Here is an 18,288-nt window from a genome sequence, read left to right as displayed (position 1 = left end):
AGAGGTTTAGCTGTGTGGAGTTAGCACAACTCCTGGTCTTCTCATTCTTACAAGGAATTTTCTCTTCTGAGGCTCAGAGAGGGTTCTGTCCCTTGTCTCTCTGAGCTTTGGGAATTGCAGGTGACCATGATGTCCACTGATACTTCTCCTGTGATACTGTTTCTCCAGATTCGACTTCTTTCTGGGTGTATCTGTCTACTATGTGAGACCCTCACTACACATAAGTTGAGAGCATCCACAGTGATCCCAAGTCCAGAGGAGATCCCTTCTACTGCTACCTGACATCAGGTCTCTCTATAAAATTTGTAAAATGGGTTCAGGATGCACCTCAGTCATAGAGTGTTGCCCCACCATACTACAGTATCTGATATAGAGTGTGGCACTGTACAGATGGAAGAGGAAGGCCAATACCTGTAATGTCAGCTCTTGGGCAGTAGAGGCATAAGGAGCATCAGTGTTTGAGGTCACCATTAGATATATAAGGCATTGATTCAGCTTCAGAATGGCCTACTGGCCCTGTCTCAAAGAATCAAAAGTAAAAATATTGAGAGGGGCTGAAGAGGTGGCTCAGCGGTTGAGAGCACTGACTCCTTTTCCAGAGAATCGGGGTTCAATACCCAGCACCCCCATGACAGGTCAAAAGTATCTGTAATTCCAGTTCCAGGGGACCTGACATCCATGGCAAAACACCAATGGACATACAATAAATAAAAACTCTACAATTAAAAAATATGTACTGTGAGGGACACAAATGTGTCCACAAAAGTTCAATTGACCTTTTATGATCTCTCTCTCCCTCTCTTCTCTCTTCTCTCTCCTCTCTCCTCTGTCTCTCTCTCTCTCTCTGTCTCTCTCCTCTGTCTCCTCTCTCTCTCTCTCTCTCTCTCTCTCTCTCTCTCTCTCTCTCTCTCTCTCTCTCTCTCTCTCTCTCTCTCTCTCTCTCTCTCTTGTCTGCACATCCTGTCTGTGTTCCTATTGTGTGCAGATGTGCTTGTGTCCCTTTGTACACATACATTCATTTGGTGTATGTCATGTGGAAGCCACTGGAACACCTCAGAGTTTGTTCTCAGACACATTCCCCTTGCTTATTTTGAGACAGGGTCATTCATTTATAGCAGGGCTCAGAGATTCTGCTAGCCTGGCTGGATTGGCAGTGGGACCCAGGACTCATCAGATCTCTACCTTCCCAGTGGTGGGATTGAAGCACATGTCACCACACCTGTTTGCTAAAGGAGGGGATGGGAGTCAGGCCTCATGCTTGCCTACCAAGCAGTGTACAGGCAAGAGGCTCACAGGCATTTTTTATTTATTTTTTTGTTTTCTTTTGGTTTTTGGTTTTTCAAGAGATGGTTTCTCTGTGGAGCAGCCCTTGCTATCCTGGAACTTGTATTGTAGACCAGGTTGATCTTGAACTCACAGAGATCTACCTGCCTGTGCCTCCTAAATGTGCTTGCTTTGGTTTTCATGTTTTCCCTAGTTGTTCTTACAGTTTTTGTATCTCTCAATTTCCTGAGGCAGGTCTGTGCTGACAATTGGACGCTGAGGCAGGGACACCTGAACTGAGGCACCTTCTCTGGCCTTTGGCTGTTTTATTGACCCATAAATGTTTTCCTCTGTGGTGGGCACCTTTATATCCCTTGAAGTCTCCTTTTCATTTGCCCAGTCCAGAAAATGTCTGTTTTGTTCCCACCAATCAAAGCCCTGTGACCATGTGACCCAAAGCACAGAAGACCTTTCTAGCTCCTTGCTGTACTACCCATGTTAATACAGTCAAGAGACATTAGGTATCCCTGTGCTACAGACTTGACATGTCATGTCCTTGGGCTTCATAAACAGCTACCGTTAAGACTTAGGTGCCCTGACCAAAGAGTTGCTATAAGTGTCAGTGCCAAAGCTTTGGTGTGGAATAACTCCAGAAAGTACATGCCACCATGAAGAGTATATAAGATTAGAAAATGCTGACTGAGGAGTTGTGTTGCAATATTTCAATTCACTTGCAACTGGATATCATATCAGGATAAAAATCAAGTGAGCATTTAATAAAGTAAAAGAATTTCCATATCAGGCCTGGGAAATCTTGTTCCAACTATGGAGAGTGCACCACTGCTCCAGTTTCATATATAGTCCTGATGTGTCCACATCAAGCAGAAATGAGCCATAGGATCCACAGTACTGAGTCGCTGTGGGAAAGGCTCCCACACAAAGCTAAGAGCTGAGGTTCTGTGACAGTCCCACAGAGGCAGCCGACAAGGGTTTACCCTTCTATTCTTCATGGATTCCAGCCACACACGTGGTTTTCAGCAGACTCATCTGAGGAGACAAAAATTACATTGAAACCACAGTTATGCAGGAGCCTTCACTTGAATGCTGTTGGACAAGTCACAGTTATTGCAGGTTAGGAAATAGATCCCCCACAAAAGAACAATCATTGGTGACAGATGAAACCTTATTGATGTCTTTTTCTACCTCCTTTTCTCCATGCTCCCCATGTGTCCAGTGTGTGTCTAGGTACCTGTGTATGGGTTGATATGTGAGTTCTGGAGCACTTGCATGTGTTCACACATGTGAGAGTAGGAGGGGGTCTCAAGTGGCTGCCTGACTAGAACTATAATTTCCTATGGGCAGACTCTTCTCCCTCTTCCCTCAGCTTCATGCTCTTTCCTCCTTACTCTCTTACTGATTTCATTTTCCTTGAAATGTCCCACATGCCCCTCACCTCCTCACCTCCCTTCTTCCTGTGCCTCCTTACCTTTTGGGCTTATACAGTACATGTACTTCTTTCCATCTGGTCATTGACAAGTTAGGAGATGAGTTGGTGAAGAGCCCAAGTCATGTGGAAAACGAGTTCTAGAATGTGGATTGCAGAAGGTGACTGGCTAGCTCTTTCAAAGAGGGTGGCCGTGTGGCTGACTTCTCTGTCCAGCAATAGTGCTGGAACAACTATGAGCTTAAGTTGGGGAGCTAACAGCTCATACTGCAGGGAGATGAGGGGTAGAGAGCTTGTGCCCTGGTTGCTTGAGGTGGCTGATACTTAACAAAGTAGTTTGTGGTCCACAGCTTTATGGAATTCTGGCCTGGCTCCCTCCTGTAGCTGGTAGACCACACCAGGCCAAACTAAGAACAGTGGTTTAAGAACCATGGACCCAGGCCTCTTCTTCATCCCTTGAAAGGAGACACAAGCAAAGGACTCTGTTAGTGACTCAGATATCAGCAGGACTTAATACTGAGCTGCCCTGCTGCCCATAGCTCTTCCTATGATTCCTCTCTTTAAGCTCTTTCTGTAGCTGGAATTTTCCTGTGTCCCCTAGCTCCTGTAGCCGCTCAAACCCAAGTAAACACAAAGAGACTTATATTACTTATAAACTGCATGGTTGTGGCAGGCTTCTTGCTATCTAGTTCTTATATTTTAAATTAACCCATTTTTTATTATTATATAAGTTGCCATGGGGCTTGTGGCTTGCTGGTACTTTTACATCTTACTTCCAACTTCAGCTACGTGTTTCCTCTTTCCCCAAGTCCACCTCTTTCCCTTCCCTCCACTGCCCTTGGTTGCATCCTTTGCTTGTCTGCTTCAGGCTCAATTCCCCAGATTCCACATAAAGGGGTGCAGTGGAAAGCTCCTTCAAGGGTCACAGACATCTTAGGGTTCGCAACCTCTAAATGGGTGCAGCTTATCAGTGGTAAAAGGCATTGCCAAAGCAAAGATCCATACACAGGAAAGTCACTGGCCATGCCCCCTCAGTGTCCATATGCTATTTGCCCAGGCCTGTTGTCCCTTACCTGAGGGTTGTGTCTCCTGTCTTTGGAGTGAGGAGGCAACAGAATAAACTAGAAGTCAGGTGACTAATCTGCCTCCTCACCCCTTTCCAGCCCCTTCTTTGCTTCTTCTTGGAAGTTATGGCTACTTCCTGGGGCTGGTCCTTGCTAGATCTATGTGGTGACTCTTCAAGGGTTATTCCCTTGTTTTCATATTCAATGTTCTCATTCTGGGGAGAGTCCACAGAGTCAATAGCATCATGTGCTCTCTCACTGGACTGTAGGTCAATTTCCTTCAGGTCTCTAGATGTGCTGAAGCTATTGGTAACCTCAGCATCATCCTGAGGTCCTGGGATCTGTTGACAGCCGATGTCTTCCAGGAAGAACAATGTATTGAAGGATGGGTGACTGAGCAAGGTGGTGTTGCCAGTCTCCTCCATCTCAGCCTCCACACCATCATCCTGTGGGGCTGAGGTAGAAGTGGTGTCCTCCATGAAGGAGAGGTCATCCTCGGATGTGTCACCGTCACTAGAACAGGTTGTTCTCTCTGTCTCCTCAGAATTCCTATTGATGTTATAGGCCTGCACAGCATGAAAGTGTGGGGCAGAATTCCCAGGCCAGCTGAGATCCAGCAGCTTGTATAAATCTGGAGAGCTGGACCTAGAGGAGATCTTGCTACATCTCTCTTCATTCTCATCTTGCCCTTTGTTGTCTTCAGATGCCAGCGGTGTGGGCAAGACAGCTTCACTCCCTCCCTTCCTTAGGGTGGGAGGGAGGCTGGGGGGACCTGCAGGACTCTTGAACGAATAGGTTTTTGGAACATCCCATATTTCACCAAGGATGGGACCACCACTTTTCCTCTTGTTGAACATAGTGTTTTTTGCCAGGGCATCATTAATCCTATTTGTTCCTATGAGTCCCAGGGTTTCTTCAGCCATGTGGCCTAAGCAACACATAGCATCTACAATGGTGGAGATGGACAGCCTGGATCCTGTTTCTCTGCATGCTGGTGGTAAATCACAGAGACTGGTCCATGGAAATTCTCCCTCCATGTTCACCACTGTGACAGGTGGGGAATGGGACCACCACAAGATGCTAGAAGGAAGAACACAAAAGCAGGTCTAGGAGGCAAGTTGTTGGCTTTCTACATCATGAAAATCATAGCTACCTCAAACATCCTAATGATGCATCTTGGTGGTCAGAGGTCAAGATAAAAACCCAACCCAAACCCCAATGCAGTTAGGAGAAAGCATAAGACCAGAGTTGAAATAAGTGGTCAGGTAGAGGTTGAAACAAAGACCAAAGAAACAAAGATCAAAACAAAGATCTGGTGATTTGAATGAATGAAGTCTGACAAACCCTTGACCTGTATCCCCCAGAGAGAAGATGCAAATTATTGAAATTTGAGACAAGAAATAAAGTATGAAAGAAAGACAAGAAGGATCTATGGGAAAGCTGAGTGTTTATGTGATTCAACCTAACTCTCGAGGGGTGGTAATCCTGAAGGAAAGAGATTTATTGAATCATAAACAGACACTGACACTGATGTCTTTTAATATGGTTACCGCCTGGTGCTTTACTTCAACTACATCATGGGTGTGATGATCAATTCTGGATGCTAAAGAGTGTTGTAAGTGATCAATACGGGGATAGGATAGAAAGAATAATACAATTTCTGCAAACAAGGATAGCCCAGGACCCACAGATTGCATGATGGATCTTACCTACTGGCCTTATAGCATAATGGAGACCCTTTCTCCTCATCCTCATCACCAAAGACACAAGATTGATCATTCCAAATTTAGTTTTGAAAGCCCTGAGGCCATACCCACAACAATACACATCCCCCCGCCACACACACACACAGACACACACGAGAGAGAGAGAGAGAGAGAGAGAGAGAGAGAGAGAGAGAGAGAGAGACTATTGGATTCCTTGGTATTTCACACAAAGTTCAACAACACGGAACCAATTTGATGCTTCATGTTCACAGTGAGTTCAGCAGGGAATCCTAGGATAATTCAATGGGGAAAGTGTTCGACAACAAGCATGTAAGTAGGTCAAGGGAGGGGCCTATGCTCAGCCACAAAGAATGAAATTTTGTCGTTTTCTGAAGTGGAAATAGACACTAGGATTGTTGTCTGTAAAACCCCAGATCCACAGATACTGTGAGCCTAACCACAGCCACAGATCAGTGGGTGGAACCTTAATTGAAATGGGGACTTTGGGGGCACATACATGGGGCAGCTGCAATGTAACAGAGCAGATGAAAATTACCCCAGGTCACTATATGCATCTATAGAAGTGTTACAGGGGAATTCCTTACTTTACACAGTAAAGGTTTAAGATAAGAAAATGAAATGAGGGTTGGGGATTTAGCTCAGTGGTAGAGCACTTGCCTAGCAACCGCAAGGCCCTTGGTTCGATCCTCAGCTCAAAAAAAAAAAAAAAAAAAAAAGAATAGAAAATGTGTGTTTGGGGCTGGAGAGATGGCTCAGAGATTAAGAGCACTGACTGCTCTTCCAGAAGTCCTGAGTTGAATTCCTAGCAACCACATGGTGGCTTACAACTGTCTGTAAAGAGATCTGGTGCCCTCTTCTGGCCTGCCGTCATACATGCTGTATACATAATAAATAAATAAATCTTAAAAAAAAAGAAAAAAAGAAAATGAAATGAACGTAAAACATGGCAAAAATATGTTTAAATCAAACAGTTAAGCAAAATGAACAATAAGCAGAAATCCATGCCTCAAGCAAAAGCATGAGTGCATGAACCAAAAAGAGAAACTGAACACAATCCAACCAACAGAGGAAATCTCCCAATGCCAAGGTCCAAGAGGTTAGGTCCAGTTTATCAGGACCACTGTAGAGGTACAACTGCTCTTCAGCCAGCAAGAGTTTCTCTGTAGCATCAAGAATACCCCAGCCTGCCAGGTGGTGGTGGTACACACATTGAATCTCAGCACTCAGGAGGCAGAGCCAGGTGGGTCTCTGTGAGTTCAAGGCCAGGCTGGTCTACACATCGAGATCCAGGACAGGGACCAAGAGTACACAGAGAAACCATCTCGAAAAAAAGAAAAGAAAAGAAACAGAAAGAGAAAGAAAAAGAAAGAAAGAAAGAAAGAAAGAAAGGAAGGAAGGAAGGAAGGAAGGAAGGAAGGAAGGAAAGGAGGGAGGGAGGGATGGAAGGAGGGAGAGGGAGGAAGGGAGGAAGAAAAAAAGAAAAGCCCCACTTCAGGGTCTTATATGAACAGATTTCCATCACTTCTCACAAAGGCTTTTTGTAATGTCCCAGTAAGGAATGGACCAGTGACAGCAGGGACTAACCCAAAGATGTTTCTCATTCCAGCTCCAGGGACTGCATAACTTTTGTCACAGCTGTGAGCAAATCCCCAACAAGATGCAACTTAACAGACAAAGAGTAACCCTCCTCTCAGGCTCTCAGAGGACAGGGAGGCATGGCAGCTGGAGGAGCTGGTGACTTGGGAAGATGGGTCTGAAGCAGTTGGGTACATGACTTTGGCAGGTCCCTAAAGTCTCCAGTCACCCAATTCCTCCTGCTGCTTTCCACAGTCCTGGGCTTTTATGACCTCCCTGCTAGAGCCTAAGCATTCAGACACATGAGAAGGGGTGAGACCATTCATATCAAACCTTGAGGAGGACACTTTGACTTTAAGAACATAGTAACTAGGCAACACAGTAACATGGTAACAAGTGCCATAGTAACAAGGTGGGCAGACTCAGGAACTCTGTGCTGAGCTGGGTTAGGGACAGGGTTATTGACTAGTTCGAGATTCAACCTATGATCTGTCCTAATGCTTTTGCATTAGTACCCTAAAGTTCTCTAAGAATTCTGACTACTACAGTCTGTTAGAATTCTGCCCTTATACCAGTTGCATGATTAGCACATGTGCAGTTCAGGAGTTAAGTAAAGGGTCATTAGTGTGTGCTGGTGATCACATATGCGGGGTGTGGTCACACAATCTGCACCTTAATCCATGCCACAGCCAGCAGCAGACATTTATCATTCATTTTAGTCATTATCTCTATACGTAAGATGTTCAATTCCTTTATCTAAACTCACATAGATGGTCATCTAAAGGATAGTAGCCCTCCCTGACACTTTGATGCTGTAATGAAATGGATTGTACCTCATGATATACATGTTTTTGTTTCTTTTTGCAGTCTTGGGGTGCGGCATAGCAAGTGTGGTAGGTAGCTACCATGATAGAATGTAGATAGAGTTTTTCTGGTCTTGCCTGGCCCACAGTCAGGACAAATCTCTCTCACCTGCCAGTCCTGAAGCTGCTCAAACCCAACCAAGTAAACACACAGAGACTTATATTACTTATAAATTGTATGGCCATGGCAAGCTTCTTGCTAACTGTTCTTATATCTTATATCAACCCATTTCTATTAATCTGTAAGCTTCCACATGGCTTAGTGCTTACTGGTATCTTAACAGCTTCTCATGGCAGCAGCTGGCAGTGTCTCCTCTGCCCCAGCCTTCCTGTTCCCAGAATTCTCCTCTCTCCTCGTTCCATCTATACTTCCTGCCTGGCTACTGGCCAATCAGTGTTTTATTTATTAACCAATCAGAGCAACACATTTAACATACAGAACATCCCACAGCAACAGAAGAATATTTAAGCTCATCAAAGCTTGCAGGAGATAACAGCTCAGGTAGATGTACTCAAAATGCATATGGTGATGAAATTTCTTATTTTCTACAGCTTTTCCAAATGAATAAAACTTTTGAAACAAGTAAAATTAAATTTAAGAATGTCAAAGAATCATGCTTAAGAACAGATATATGGGGCTAGTAAAAAGGAACTGAATTCAAAGTACAAATTAACTCAAGAACCAATTAAGAGATGTATATCAAAACCAACAAACCAGAAAACAAACTCACTGTTTGGATGTCAAAGCAGATGAAGTGTGTCTGTGTTTAGGAGAACAATAGTATCAAAGGTTATGTGAACCAAAATCTGAGTCAACAACTCTACAGCCAACCAAGCAACAGCTTCTCTTCAGTGTGAGAAGCCCCAGCCCCAGCCAGTGCCTTATATGGGCGGAGTCTTCAACTCCTCACAAGGGCTTTGTGATGTCAGAGGAGGAAATGAACCAATCACACCTCTTCACAACCAAAAACAAAAACAAAAAAAAAACAAACCAGAAATTCTTCACCTTCTGTCACCAAGGAATACATTAGTTTTCTCACTGCCCTGACCAATTCTCTGAGAAGTAACAACATGCGGTACACACGTTTTGCTTTGGCTCAGGCTCTCAGAAGACAGGGACAGATATGTCTGGGGACTGGGTTAGAGACATAGTTAAGGATTAGACAGAGAGTGCACACCCAGGCTTCTTCAAGTCCTTTTCACTCACACCTGACATTCTCTAATGACTCCAACTCCTGCAGACCTCTTCATTTCTATACTCATGATAATTGCTTTTCCTTAAACTCATATTTATGGGCATCAAAAGGATGATTGCCTGTCCATGACGCTGCATGGCCTTGAAATTGTCCCTCAAGATTCCCCAGAGCATGTTTTGTCTCATGAGTGGCATGGTGGCAGGAGAAGACTCTTAACATGATAGGGGAATTTATAACCACAGGGAAAGGCTGCAGGAGGTAACGAAGCAGCGGGTGTGCTCCAGAATCAACTTCTGTATCTTTTACAGCTCATATATACTAACAAAAAAAGTTAAGAACTAAATCAATGTACAAAATGCCAAGGGTAAATGACTAGATGATAATTATAAATGGGTGGTAATGAAATAAACTGAAGCACATGCACAAACTTAATCTAAAACAATAACCTGTCAAAATCCAGGCCCAAACCCAACCCACTGGTAAACACACTCAACCCATTAGGTTCAGGTCAGTGGGGATCACAGATGTTCAGTTCAAAGACAGACAACAACAAAAAAAGCTCTCAGGACCAAAGATTTGAGTCAAGTCCTCTGTAACCAACCAACAGCTTCACTGCAGCTTAAGAACAAGATCCAGGCCCAGCTGGTGCCTTACATGGATGGGCCACTCTCCTTCCTCACAATGGCCTTGAATGAGACCCCACCTATCCTCTAGACAGACTACCATGTTACTAAGAGAAAGCAGCCCTCCTCCCACAGTGCATTTCTTCATAGCTTTGTCTTAACATCACTATTTCTAATAATACAACAGATCAATTTTTTGTGCTGAATAAATGACCCAGCCTATGGCACTTTGTTGAAGAGCAGGAGGGCATTGCTGCATCCCCCATTCCCTTAACAACAACACTTTCTTAATTATAGGCCTCTGGGCTTTCAAGTTTCTCTTGATATCAACCACAGGGTCTGAGCTCCGGGGTATCTAACGAGAAACTGATGAAGGTCTTAGGAGGAAGTTCTGATAAAACAGCTTCTTCTAAGGTCCCAGATGTATGTGACACAGTCTGAGAAAGCATCTCAATGTCAGTAAGGGGCTACAGTCTTTAAACCAGGGCAAGAAGTTAAAGCCGAAGGGTTTGAATATCCTCAGTGCCGAGATAGTAAGCAAATGCAGTTACAGAATTCTAGGGCTTAAATCCTAAGGGTGTTGATGCAACTTAGGTTCACAATGAGACCTTCTACCCAGTCCAAGACCTTTGCTCAACACTGCCATTGTCTCGCCCCACCCTGTGGTCCCCAACCATTACACTATCCTATCCAATCCACTATCCCTGACAACACTACTCAGTTCTCAGTCCTAGACCTTAAAGATACTTTTTTCTCAATACCCCTAGATGCCCATTTCTGCCTTCACTTAAGACAGACCCCAACATTCAACAATCCTGACAACTGACCTGAACTCTCCTTCTCCAGGAATTCAGCGACAGTCCCCTTCTTTTTTGGCTGGCGCTCACAAGAAACCTGCCCTGCCTTCTGCCTTTTCCTCCTGCCTGCTTCAGTGTGTAGAGGACCTCCTTCCTCCTTTACAGTCCTTCCCTCTCTGATAGCCAATCTGACAGTGCCTCATACCTCAATTTCCCTGGCTCCAGAGGTTACCAGATCTCACCTTCTGAAGTTGAACTCTCCTCTCTCCAAGTCACTTATCTTGGATTCTCTATCACCCCAATCTATAAACACTTTAGACAGCCTTGCCCAGCTCCACTCTTTATCTCCACCCTCAACAAAATCCAAACTGCCCTTCTTTTGGGGGGATGGCCAATTTCCTCTGCTCATGGGTCCCTGGATGTTCACTTCTAATTCATTCCCTGTACCAAGTTGCTACTTGATCTCCTCATAAGCCTCTTTCTCCCATTGACAAACAATTCTTTAAAGAAAATGCTCTCCTTTCAGCCCGTGCCCTCCACCTCTCAGATCTATGTAGTCCTCTCCATCTTTACACTTCCAAAAAACCAAAGTTATGTCCTTGGGGTCTGGAACACTTTCTAGAACTGGCCTTTGCCCTGTCACTTATCTCTCCAAACCTCTAGACAACAGAGTCTGCGGGTGGCCTCCCTGTCTATGAGCTCTTGCTGCAGCCTCTGTACTCAACTCTAACTAACTCTGGGATCCCTTCTCCCAATATGGTCCTACCACTCTCCATCTCAACTCCTAGCTTACAGGTGACTCCAATTCCTTCCACGTCTCAGACCCTATCCCTCCAACCTTCTCATTAGAAAACTCACCACTCACGTCTCTTACCCCAATCCCTCCAGGTTTAGCTCTTTGTCACAACATTCCCCAATCCCTGTTCAGTCTTGTCCAGAGACTCTTGAAGACCTCCTCCCCATCTCTCTCACATACAAGAGAGTCAGTCCTTTAGCTGCTGCCTACAGTGTTTTTGGGTTTTTTTGTTTGGTTGGTTGGTTTTGGTTTTCTGAGACAGAGTCTCTCTGTGTAACAGTCCTGGCTGTTCTGGAACTCACTTTGTAGACCAGGCTAGCCTTGAACTCACAGAGATCCACCTGCCTCTGCCTTCTGAGTGCTGAGATTTAAGGCGTGTACCACCACCACTTGGATCTGCCCACAGTTTTTATAGAGATGGCAGGTCTTTCTTATCAGGTGGCCACCATGTTGCAGGATATATCTCCTTGCTCCCACACACTACCAATCAACAGGCAGAATTAACAGCTCTCACCAGAACCTTCCCAATCACAAAACAAAAACAACCCCAAAAAACCACATCATTAACCATGTATACAGACTCCAAATGTGCTTTACTTACCTTGCTGACACACTTGGTCACCTGGAAGGAACAAGAATTTCTAAACAGAAAAGGCAACTCAATTGCTAACTCTTCTTATATCCATAACCTCCTCAAGGCCTCTCCTTTACCCTCTTAAATTGTCTCGGCTTATTGTAAGGCATATCGGACTGACTCGTCCATTGTCAGTAATGGCAATAATCACTCTGACATGGCATTCCATCATGCTGCCCTTTCATCCCTTATGACTCACCCTACTTCCTTAAAGGCTACCCTACTACATAACCCAGATAGCAATATACCTAACTTTCCTTCAACACAAGACATTATTTGCTACTTAGATCAAATATTTACACCCTAGCAGATAAGACTTTTTTACAGAATCTATCCCAAACCTACAATATATGTCAGAGGACTAATCCCCCTCCACTATACAAACCCTCACCTGTCTCATCAAATTATAAAGGCCTGAAATTGTGAGAATCTAAGAAAATGTTGTGCAGTATGTAAATACAAGTTATGAAGGTCTGAGGAAGTAAAAGCTTAATTGTGAAAGTCTGTAAATGCAAGTTATAAAGGTCTAAGAAAGCATTTTAAGGTGGATATAAAAGCTTGAGTAAGTTATGAGGGTTTAAGAAAATGATTTAAGATTTGGGTCTGAAAAAAGTGATTTTAGTTATATGAAAAGTTGTTTCAGATTTCTTTCCCTTTCTCTATGCTATTATTTGGAGTCCCAAACTTTTACTATGACTCAAAAACATAAATCTACTGCCTTTTCTGCAATATGAGTTTCAGTACAGATTACAAACAATGGTAATTCTAATAAATCTAAAACTTTTATCTCATTTTTAAACTTAAAAAATTCTTATAAATTCAGGAAATCAACTTGAATCCACCTGTCACAGGTCAAATGGATTCCAGATAAGTACTCCTGTCAACCAACAACCTAAATTTCCCCACCTGTCTATTCCTGAGGGTGGGATCTCTCCCCCTTTCCCTGGTCCTGGGACTCCTCTACTCCAACTACTAAGGCCATGGGCCTAAAATTTCAAATGTACATCCAAGATAAAAAAATTCCCCCAAATTCTTAACTTTACCTTCTGTCCCTAGCCTATCTGTCCCATAAATTTCAAATTAACTGCAGACTGCTCCAGCAACTTGCCAGCCCTGGTGTTCCCTCGGAATCTACATCCTAGACAGCTCCAAAGCAGCTAGCCCCAGATGTCCAGCCTCACAGACTGCTCTAATGTTATCTGTACTTCCCTAGCCCCAGATGGTCTCACAGTGTCTAGATATCAAATGACACACCCTGCTCTTCTCAGCCTTGACCATTGATCTAGTTTCCTTGGGCCCCTGACAATGATGTCTCAGTATCAGCAGAAAGCAGCCAAAAAGAACTATGCCCACTTACCCAACACCCAGAGACCCAAATATAAAACAAAAAGGTGGTAATGAAGGGCTCTCTACAAGACCCCAGCATTGCAAGCACTGGAAACAGGTTTTGCCCTTTCCCATTCCCTCAACCTTGCAAACATTAGGTTGCATTCTTTTTTGAGGACCGAACCCAGGGCCTTGTACTTGCTAGGCAAGCACTCTACCACTGAGCTAAATCCCCAAACCTAGATTGCATTCTTAAAGCTAGCCCCCAAGGTCTATTCCCTTATTTGACCACTGACTCATCCCTGAGACTAACACCAAGGTCCAGTAATCAAAATTCATTATTTGGCTACACTGGCTAACCTGTCTAATAAGGACTTACCAACTCGCCCTAGTACAGACTTCCCCTTCTCTCCTTAAAAATCCAATCCTGAGAAACAAAACAAAACAAAACAAAAAAACAAAAAACAAAACAAAACAAAACAAACACCTGCTGCTTGCTGTGTGTCTTTATCCCATCCAGAGGCAACCCCCACTTGTCCCTCCAGGGTAATAAATCCCTTCTGTGCTGAGAATTTGGTATTTGGATATGTACTGTACCAACTTTGAGCCCCCACTCCCCTACAAACATCTGTTCTTGGACTAGAGGAAGGTTTCACCATTTCCAAGGGTCTAAGGCACTGGGGTCCTCAACATAGCCATGCTCATGTCAACAACACACATTTATGACAAGCATGTGGCACACACTGTTAATTCCAAGCACTTGGGAGGCAGAAGCAGTTGGACCTCTGTGAGTCTGAGGCCAGTCTAGTCTAGTGAGTTCCAGAACAGTCAGAGCTATCCAGAGAGACTGTCTCAAAAAAGACCACACAAAACAATAACAAAAATACACATTCACTCAGAACTTCATCTGCTCTCCACAAGCCTAGATGCACATCAACTAATGAATAAATTAAAAAAAAAAAAAAAAAAAGAATCGGGCTGGAGAGATGGTTCAGTGGTTAAGAACACTTGCTGCCTTTCCAAAGGAACCAGGTTCCCACGTGGTGGCTTACAACCCACTGGCAGGGGATCTGATGCCCTCATCTGGCCTCCGAGGGTGGTCACACACAAATGGCATCCACACATACAGACATACATTACAGATATACATTTTTAAAAAGATTTAAGGAAAGCAGTAAAAGCACAAAGCAAGGATCACACGCCCTCACAAGTATGCATCTCCACTAGGTTTCCCTGGTTTTCTAGTAGATGTCAGTGAGGAAGAACACTAACAAGAATACGCAATTTTTACCAAGAGAGGAATACTCTAGAAAAATGATTATGTATCTTTAAACTTTTTCTCCTCACATCACCTCAATTTTTCTCCCCACCCGACCTGATGCAGTGCTCCAAAGACAAACATAAGTAGTGGAAGAAATAGGGATGACTCCTAAGCAAGAAACTAAAACTATGGTTTTGTTTGTTTTTGAGACAGGATATTGCTCTGTTGTGCAGTCTCAAATTCCTGAGGACTCATCCCCCTTCATTCTCCATCCATTCACAGATATCCATCCATTCAACTATCTGTCTGCCCAGACATATAAACATCCATGCATCTATTTGTCTGTCCATGTATTCATGTATCCATTTCTCTAGCCATGTATCCATTCATTCATCTGTCTGTACATACACTTATACATCCATCTGTACATCTATGCATGCATGCATCCATCCATCCATTTGTCCATATTACTATCCATGCATATATTCAATTGCCTGCTTATCCACTTATCCATCTGTCTTCCACTTTAGAGCCTAGTCAGGTGTTCAGTCAGGCCTTTCTTAGACAGGCCATGTCCTTGTCTACTTCACATCTAATCTGGATCTCCTCTTATTACTTGACTCTTCCAGAAACCTTGCATGTGGCTCTAGTGATCTAATGGTTACAGGTGGATGGTTCCCTGAAGCCTTCATTCATACTATCACAGTGTGAGTGTGTGTCTATGTGTGTTTGCATCCTGTGTGTCTGGGCAGGTGTGCACATCTATGCACATGTGGAGGCTAGAGAAGGATGTTGAATGCTTTGCTCTATCATGCTCAGCCTCGGCTATTTGAAGTAGGAGTTTTCACTGAATCTGAGCTAGACTAGTGGTCAACGAGCCCCATCAATCCTCCTGTCCCCCATCCCTGCTCCTGCCCAATTCTGGAGTTACAGGAACATAGAAGCGAGAGCAGGCATGGTTTGCTTTTTTACAGGGGTGCTGTGATCCTGAACTCGAGTTCTCATGCTTGCACAGCAGGTACTCTTCCTCACTGACCCATCTCTTCAGCACCATTTAGTTTTAAACACTGAAACCCATGAAATCGAATATTCTAGGGTTTGCTGGACCCTATAGCAACCAAATCATCTTGCCCCAAAATTATGTAATGTACACCAGAAGACTGGGACGGGATAGCACCCCAAAGAGCTTGTATCTGTTATCAAAATCAAACACATACATAAAGAAAGAACAAAGCTAGAAGCCAATAGGTGCTACCTACTGTTACCAGGTCTTGAACCAACCTACAGGCCCCAAAGCTCAGACAGTTCGCAGAAAGAATCCATCATTCTGACATTTTTCCTGATTCAGATCTCTCCCAGTTATCTGGAAGTGGTGAAAGAAACCTAGGAGGAGTTCTCATACTGTCAAAATTCCAGATAACACAAACCCAGCAGGAATGGCAAAGACAGGCATAGTTACACCCACAAGCCTCAGATGTGCTTCAAGACACTTCTGAGTTGAACCAAGGAGATAAGGGCCAGTGTGAGGGAGATGAGTGGAGCCACAGCCCCTCTCAAGGAACAACCACAGCTGCCTTGTCATGAGAAAATGATAGTGTTCTCAGTAATACTCAACCACTCCTAATGAGAGAGGGTGAAGCAATTCACTTTTCATTATGCCTGACTCCACTACATGTCATGGTCAAAATGTTGGGAAATTAATGTAAGAAAGAAAGACACTGTTCAGCCCATCTCAACAGAGTTTGGACTAAGCTCTTGAAACTACAGCCATACAAGGACCACACCTCAGAAGTAGAGAGGACAAGATATCCTTGAATCCCTGATCTGTTTTTTGTTTGACTTTGGGTCTCTATTTTCTCTTCTGTATTTGCCTGTGCCTCCTAAGGCTGTGTGAGGAGAGACACAAATTAACAGTGCCAGACACAAGCCCCAGCACACATTAGCTGTTATTTCTTTTTTTTTTTTTTTTTTACTATTCTCTTGTTTTTTCAAGACTCACTATATAGTTCTGGATGTCCTGGAACTCATTATATAGACCAAATAGGCTTGAACTCACAGAGATCTGCCTACTGCCTCTGCCTCCCCAGTACTGGAAGTAAAGGTGTGTGCCACTACACTTGGCTAACATTGGCTGTTATTAAATCACTGCCTTGAGCTACTCTATGTCTATTTTGTTTTGTTGTTTGTGTTTGTGTGTGTGTGTGTGTGTGTGTGTGTGTGTGTGTGTGTGTGTACATACACTTCCATGTCTATATGTGTGATACGAGGGGTGGGAAGCACATGTATCTCATGTGTACAGGGCATCATCTTTCACATGTTTTAAGACAGGATCTCTTCTTTACTACTGTGAACACCAGACTAATTGGAGTGCTGGACTGGTAGATGTGCTCTATCCTCCCTGGGTTACATGGGTTTTAGGCATCTGAACTCAGGTTCTCATGCTTGCACACTTTACTTACCTATTAAATCATCTCAACAGCTCCTAAAGTAAAATACATATTTACCAGGTGCTGGCAGTCCTTGAAATGTTATTTTTCTTTATGAATTTTATTTGAGATAAGTTCTGTTCCTGTCTTCAGAATCAACAATTGTTATGCCCATTAAAGACACATTAGAGACACTAGTAATAATAATAATAAGTTCACACTTTAAGTATCTTACATGTTTCTCTCTTTTTTTCTTTTTCAAATTAGTTTACCAAGTAACAGGTTTTCATACAGAATTTTCCTACATTTCATTTTGGTTGGTTTTCTCCCTCCTTCCTCATTTTGTCTTGTGAGCTTTCACTATGTGGACTAGACAAGCCTTGAACTCATGTCAGTGGACCCTGAGAGTAACACTATAGACCAGCCAGATCGGATATGCCATTGACACAGGTCTTTTATGGGGGTAATCAACTGCTTTCTGAATTTGGTCCTCACTTTACAGGAGGAAACCGGTGTCTGGCATTGCAAACCTATCAAAAACCATATGTTCCAGTAGGAAAGCTGTTACTGTTGCTTCTCTAAATGGGTGTAATGTGCACATCAAATTGCCTTCTAAATAATTATGTTTATATTCAAAGATTATTATTGATGTCTGCTTTAATCAGAGGCTTCTTTTTCACTGGGTAACTTCAGAGACTCAATTGATCAAAGTGATGAGAATCAGTGGCTGTGGATTACTCAGCTCTAAATAAGACATCTACATCATCCTCTCCAAGGCTAGGATCATCATAGAAGAGGGAATAGAAAGGATGAAAAAAAATCAGAAAAAAAGGCAAAGAGTATTATAAAATGCTGTCCCTGGGGATTGACAGTTAATGAATCCTGGCAGAGGGAGAGGTTTGTTTCCGCCCAATGGAAAAGTGCCCATGCCCCTGTACGCTACTCTAATTTAAACTCATTGGGTCAGGAAAGTGGAATTGGTAGAGCAAAGAGATGAGCAGGAAAGAAAGGTGGACAACAGAGTAATGGGAGGTAAATACGATCAAAATACATTATGTACACATGTAGAAAATTTAAAAATGAAACTCAATATTATGCCTAGTTAATATATGCTAATAAAAACATCTGAAAAGGTACAGGTGGGGCTGGAGAGAGAGCTCAGCAGTTAAAAAGCACTGGCTGCTCTTCCAGATACCCTGGGTTCAATTATCAACATCCACACAGACTGATCATAACCTCGGTAACTCTAATCCCAGGGCATCCAATACTCTCTTCTGGCTTCCAAGGGCACTG

General features: G+C 43.4%; 1 protein-coding gene across 1 annotated transcript; it reads right to left on the bottom strand.

Moving 5' to 3' along the window:
* Positions 1-3,776: 3,776 nt before the first annotated feature.
* On the bottom strand, positions 3,777-18,288 carry LOC118584583. The gene is made up of 2 exons (XM_036188871.1): positions 18,232-18,288; positions 3,777-4,851 (listed from the first exon to the last, which is right to left on the bottom strand). The coding sequence occupies exon 2, from the start codon at positions 4,806-4,808 to the stop codon at positions 3,777-3,779; it is 1,032 nt and encodes a 343-aa protein (XP_036044764.1). The 5' UTR covers positions 4,809-4,851; positions 18,232-18,288.

This window comes from Onychomys torridus, chromosome 5 (genome assembly GCF_903995425.1).
Source record: "Onychomys torridus chromosome 5, mOncTor1.1, whole genome shotgun sequence".
NCBI classification, from domain to species: Eukaryota; Metazoa; Chordata; class Mammalia; order Rodentia; family Cricetidae; genus Onychomys; species Onychomys torridus.
Note: the sequence above shows the minus strand (reverse complement) of the source record. Positions and strands in the feature narration are given on the sequence as shown.

Bases quoted from the DNA above. Each gene is read 5' to 3' on its own strand.
- LOC118584583 (XM_036188871.1), bottom strand. From the start codon at position 4,808: ATGGAGGGAGAATTTCCATGGACCAGTCTCTGTGATTTACCACCAGCA.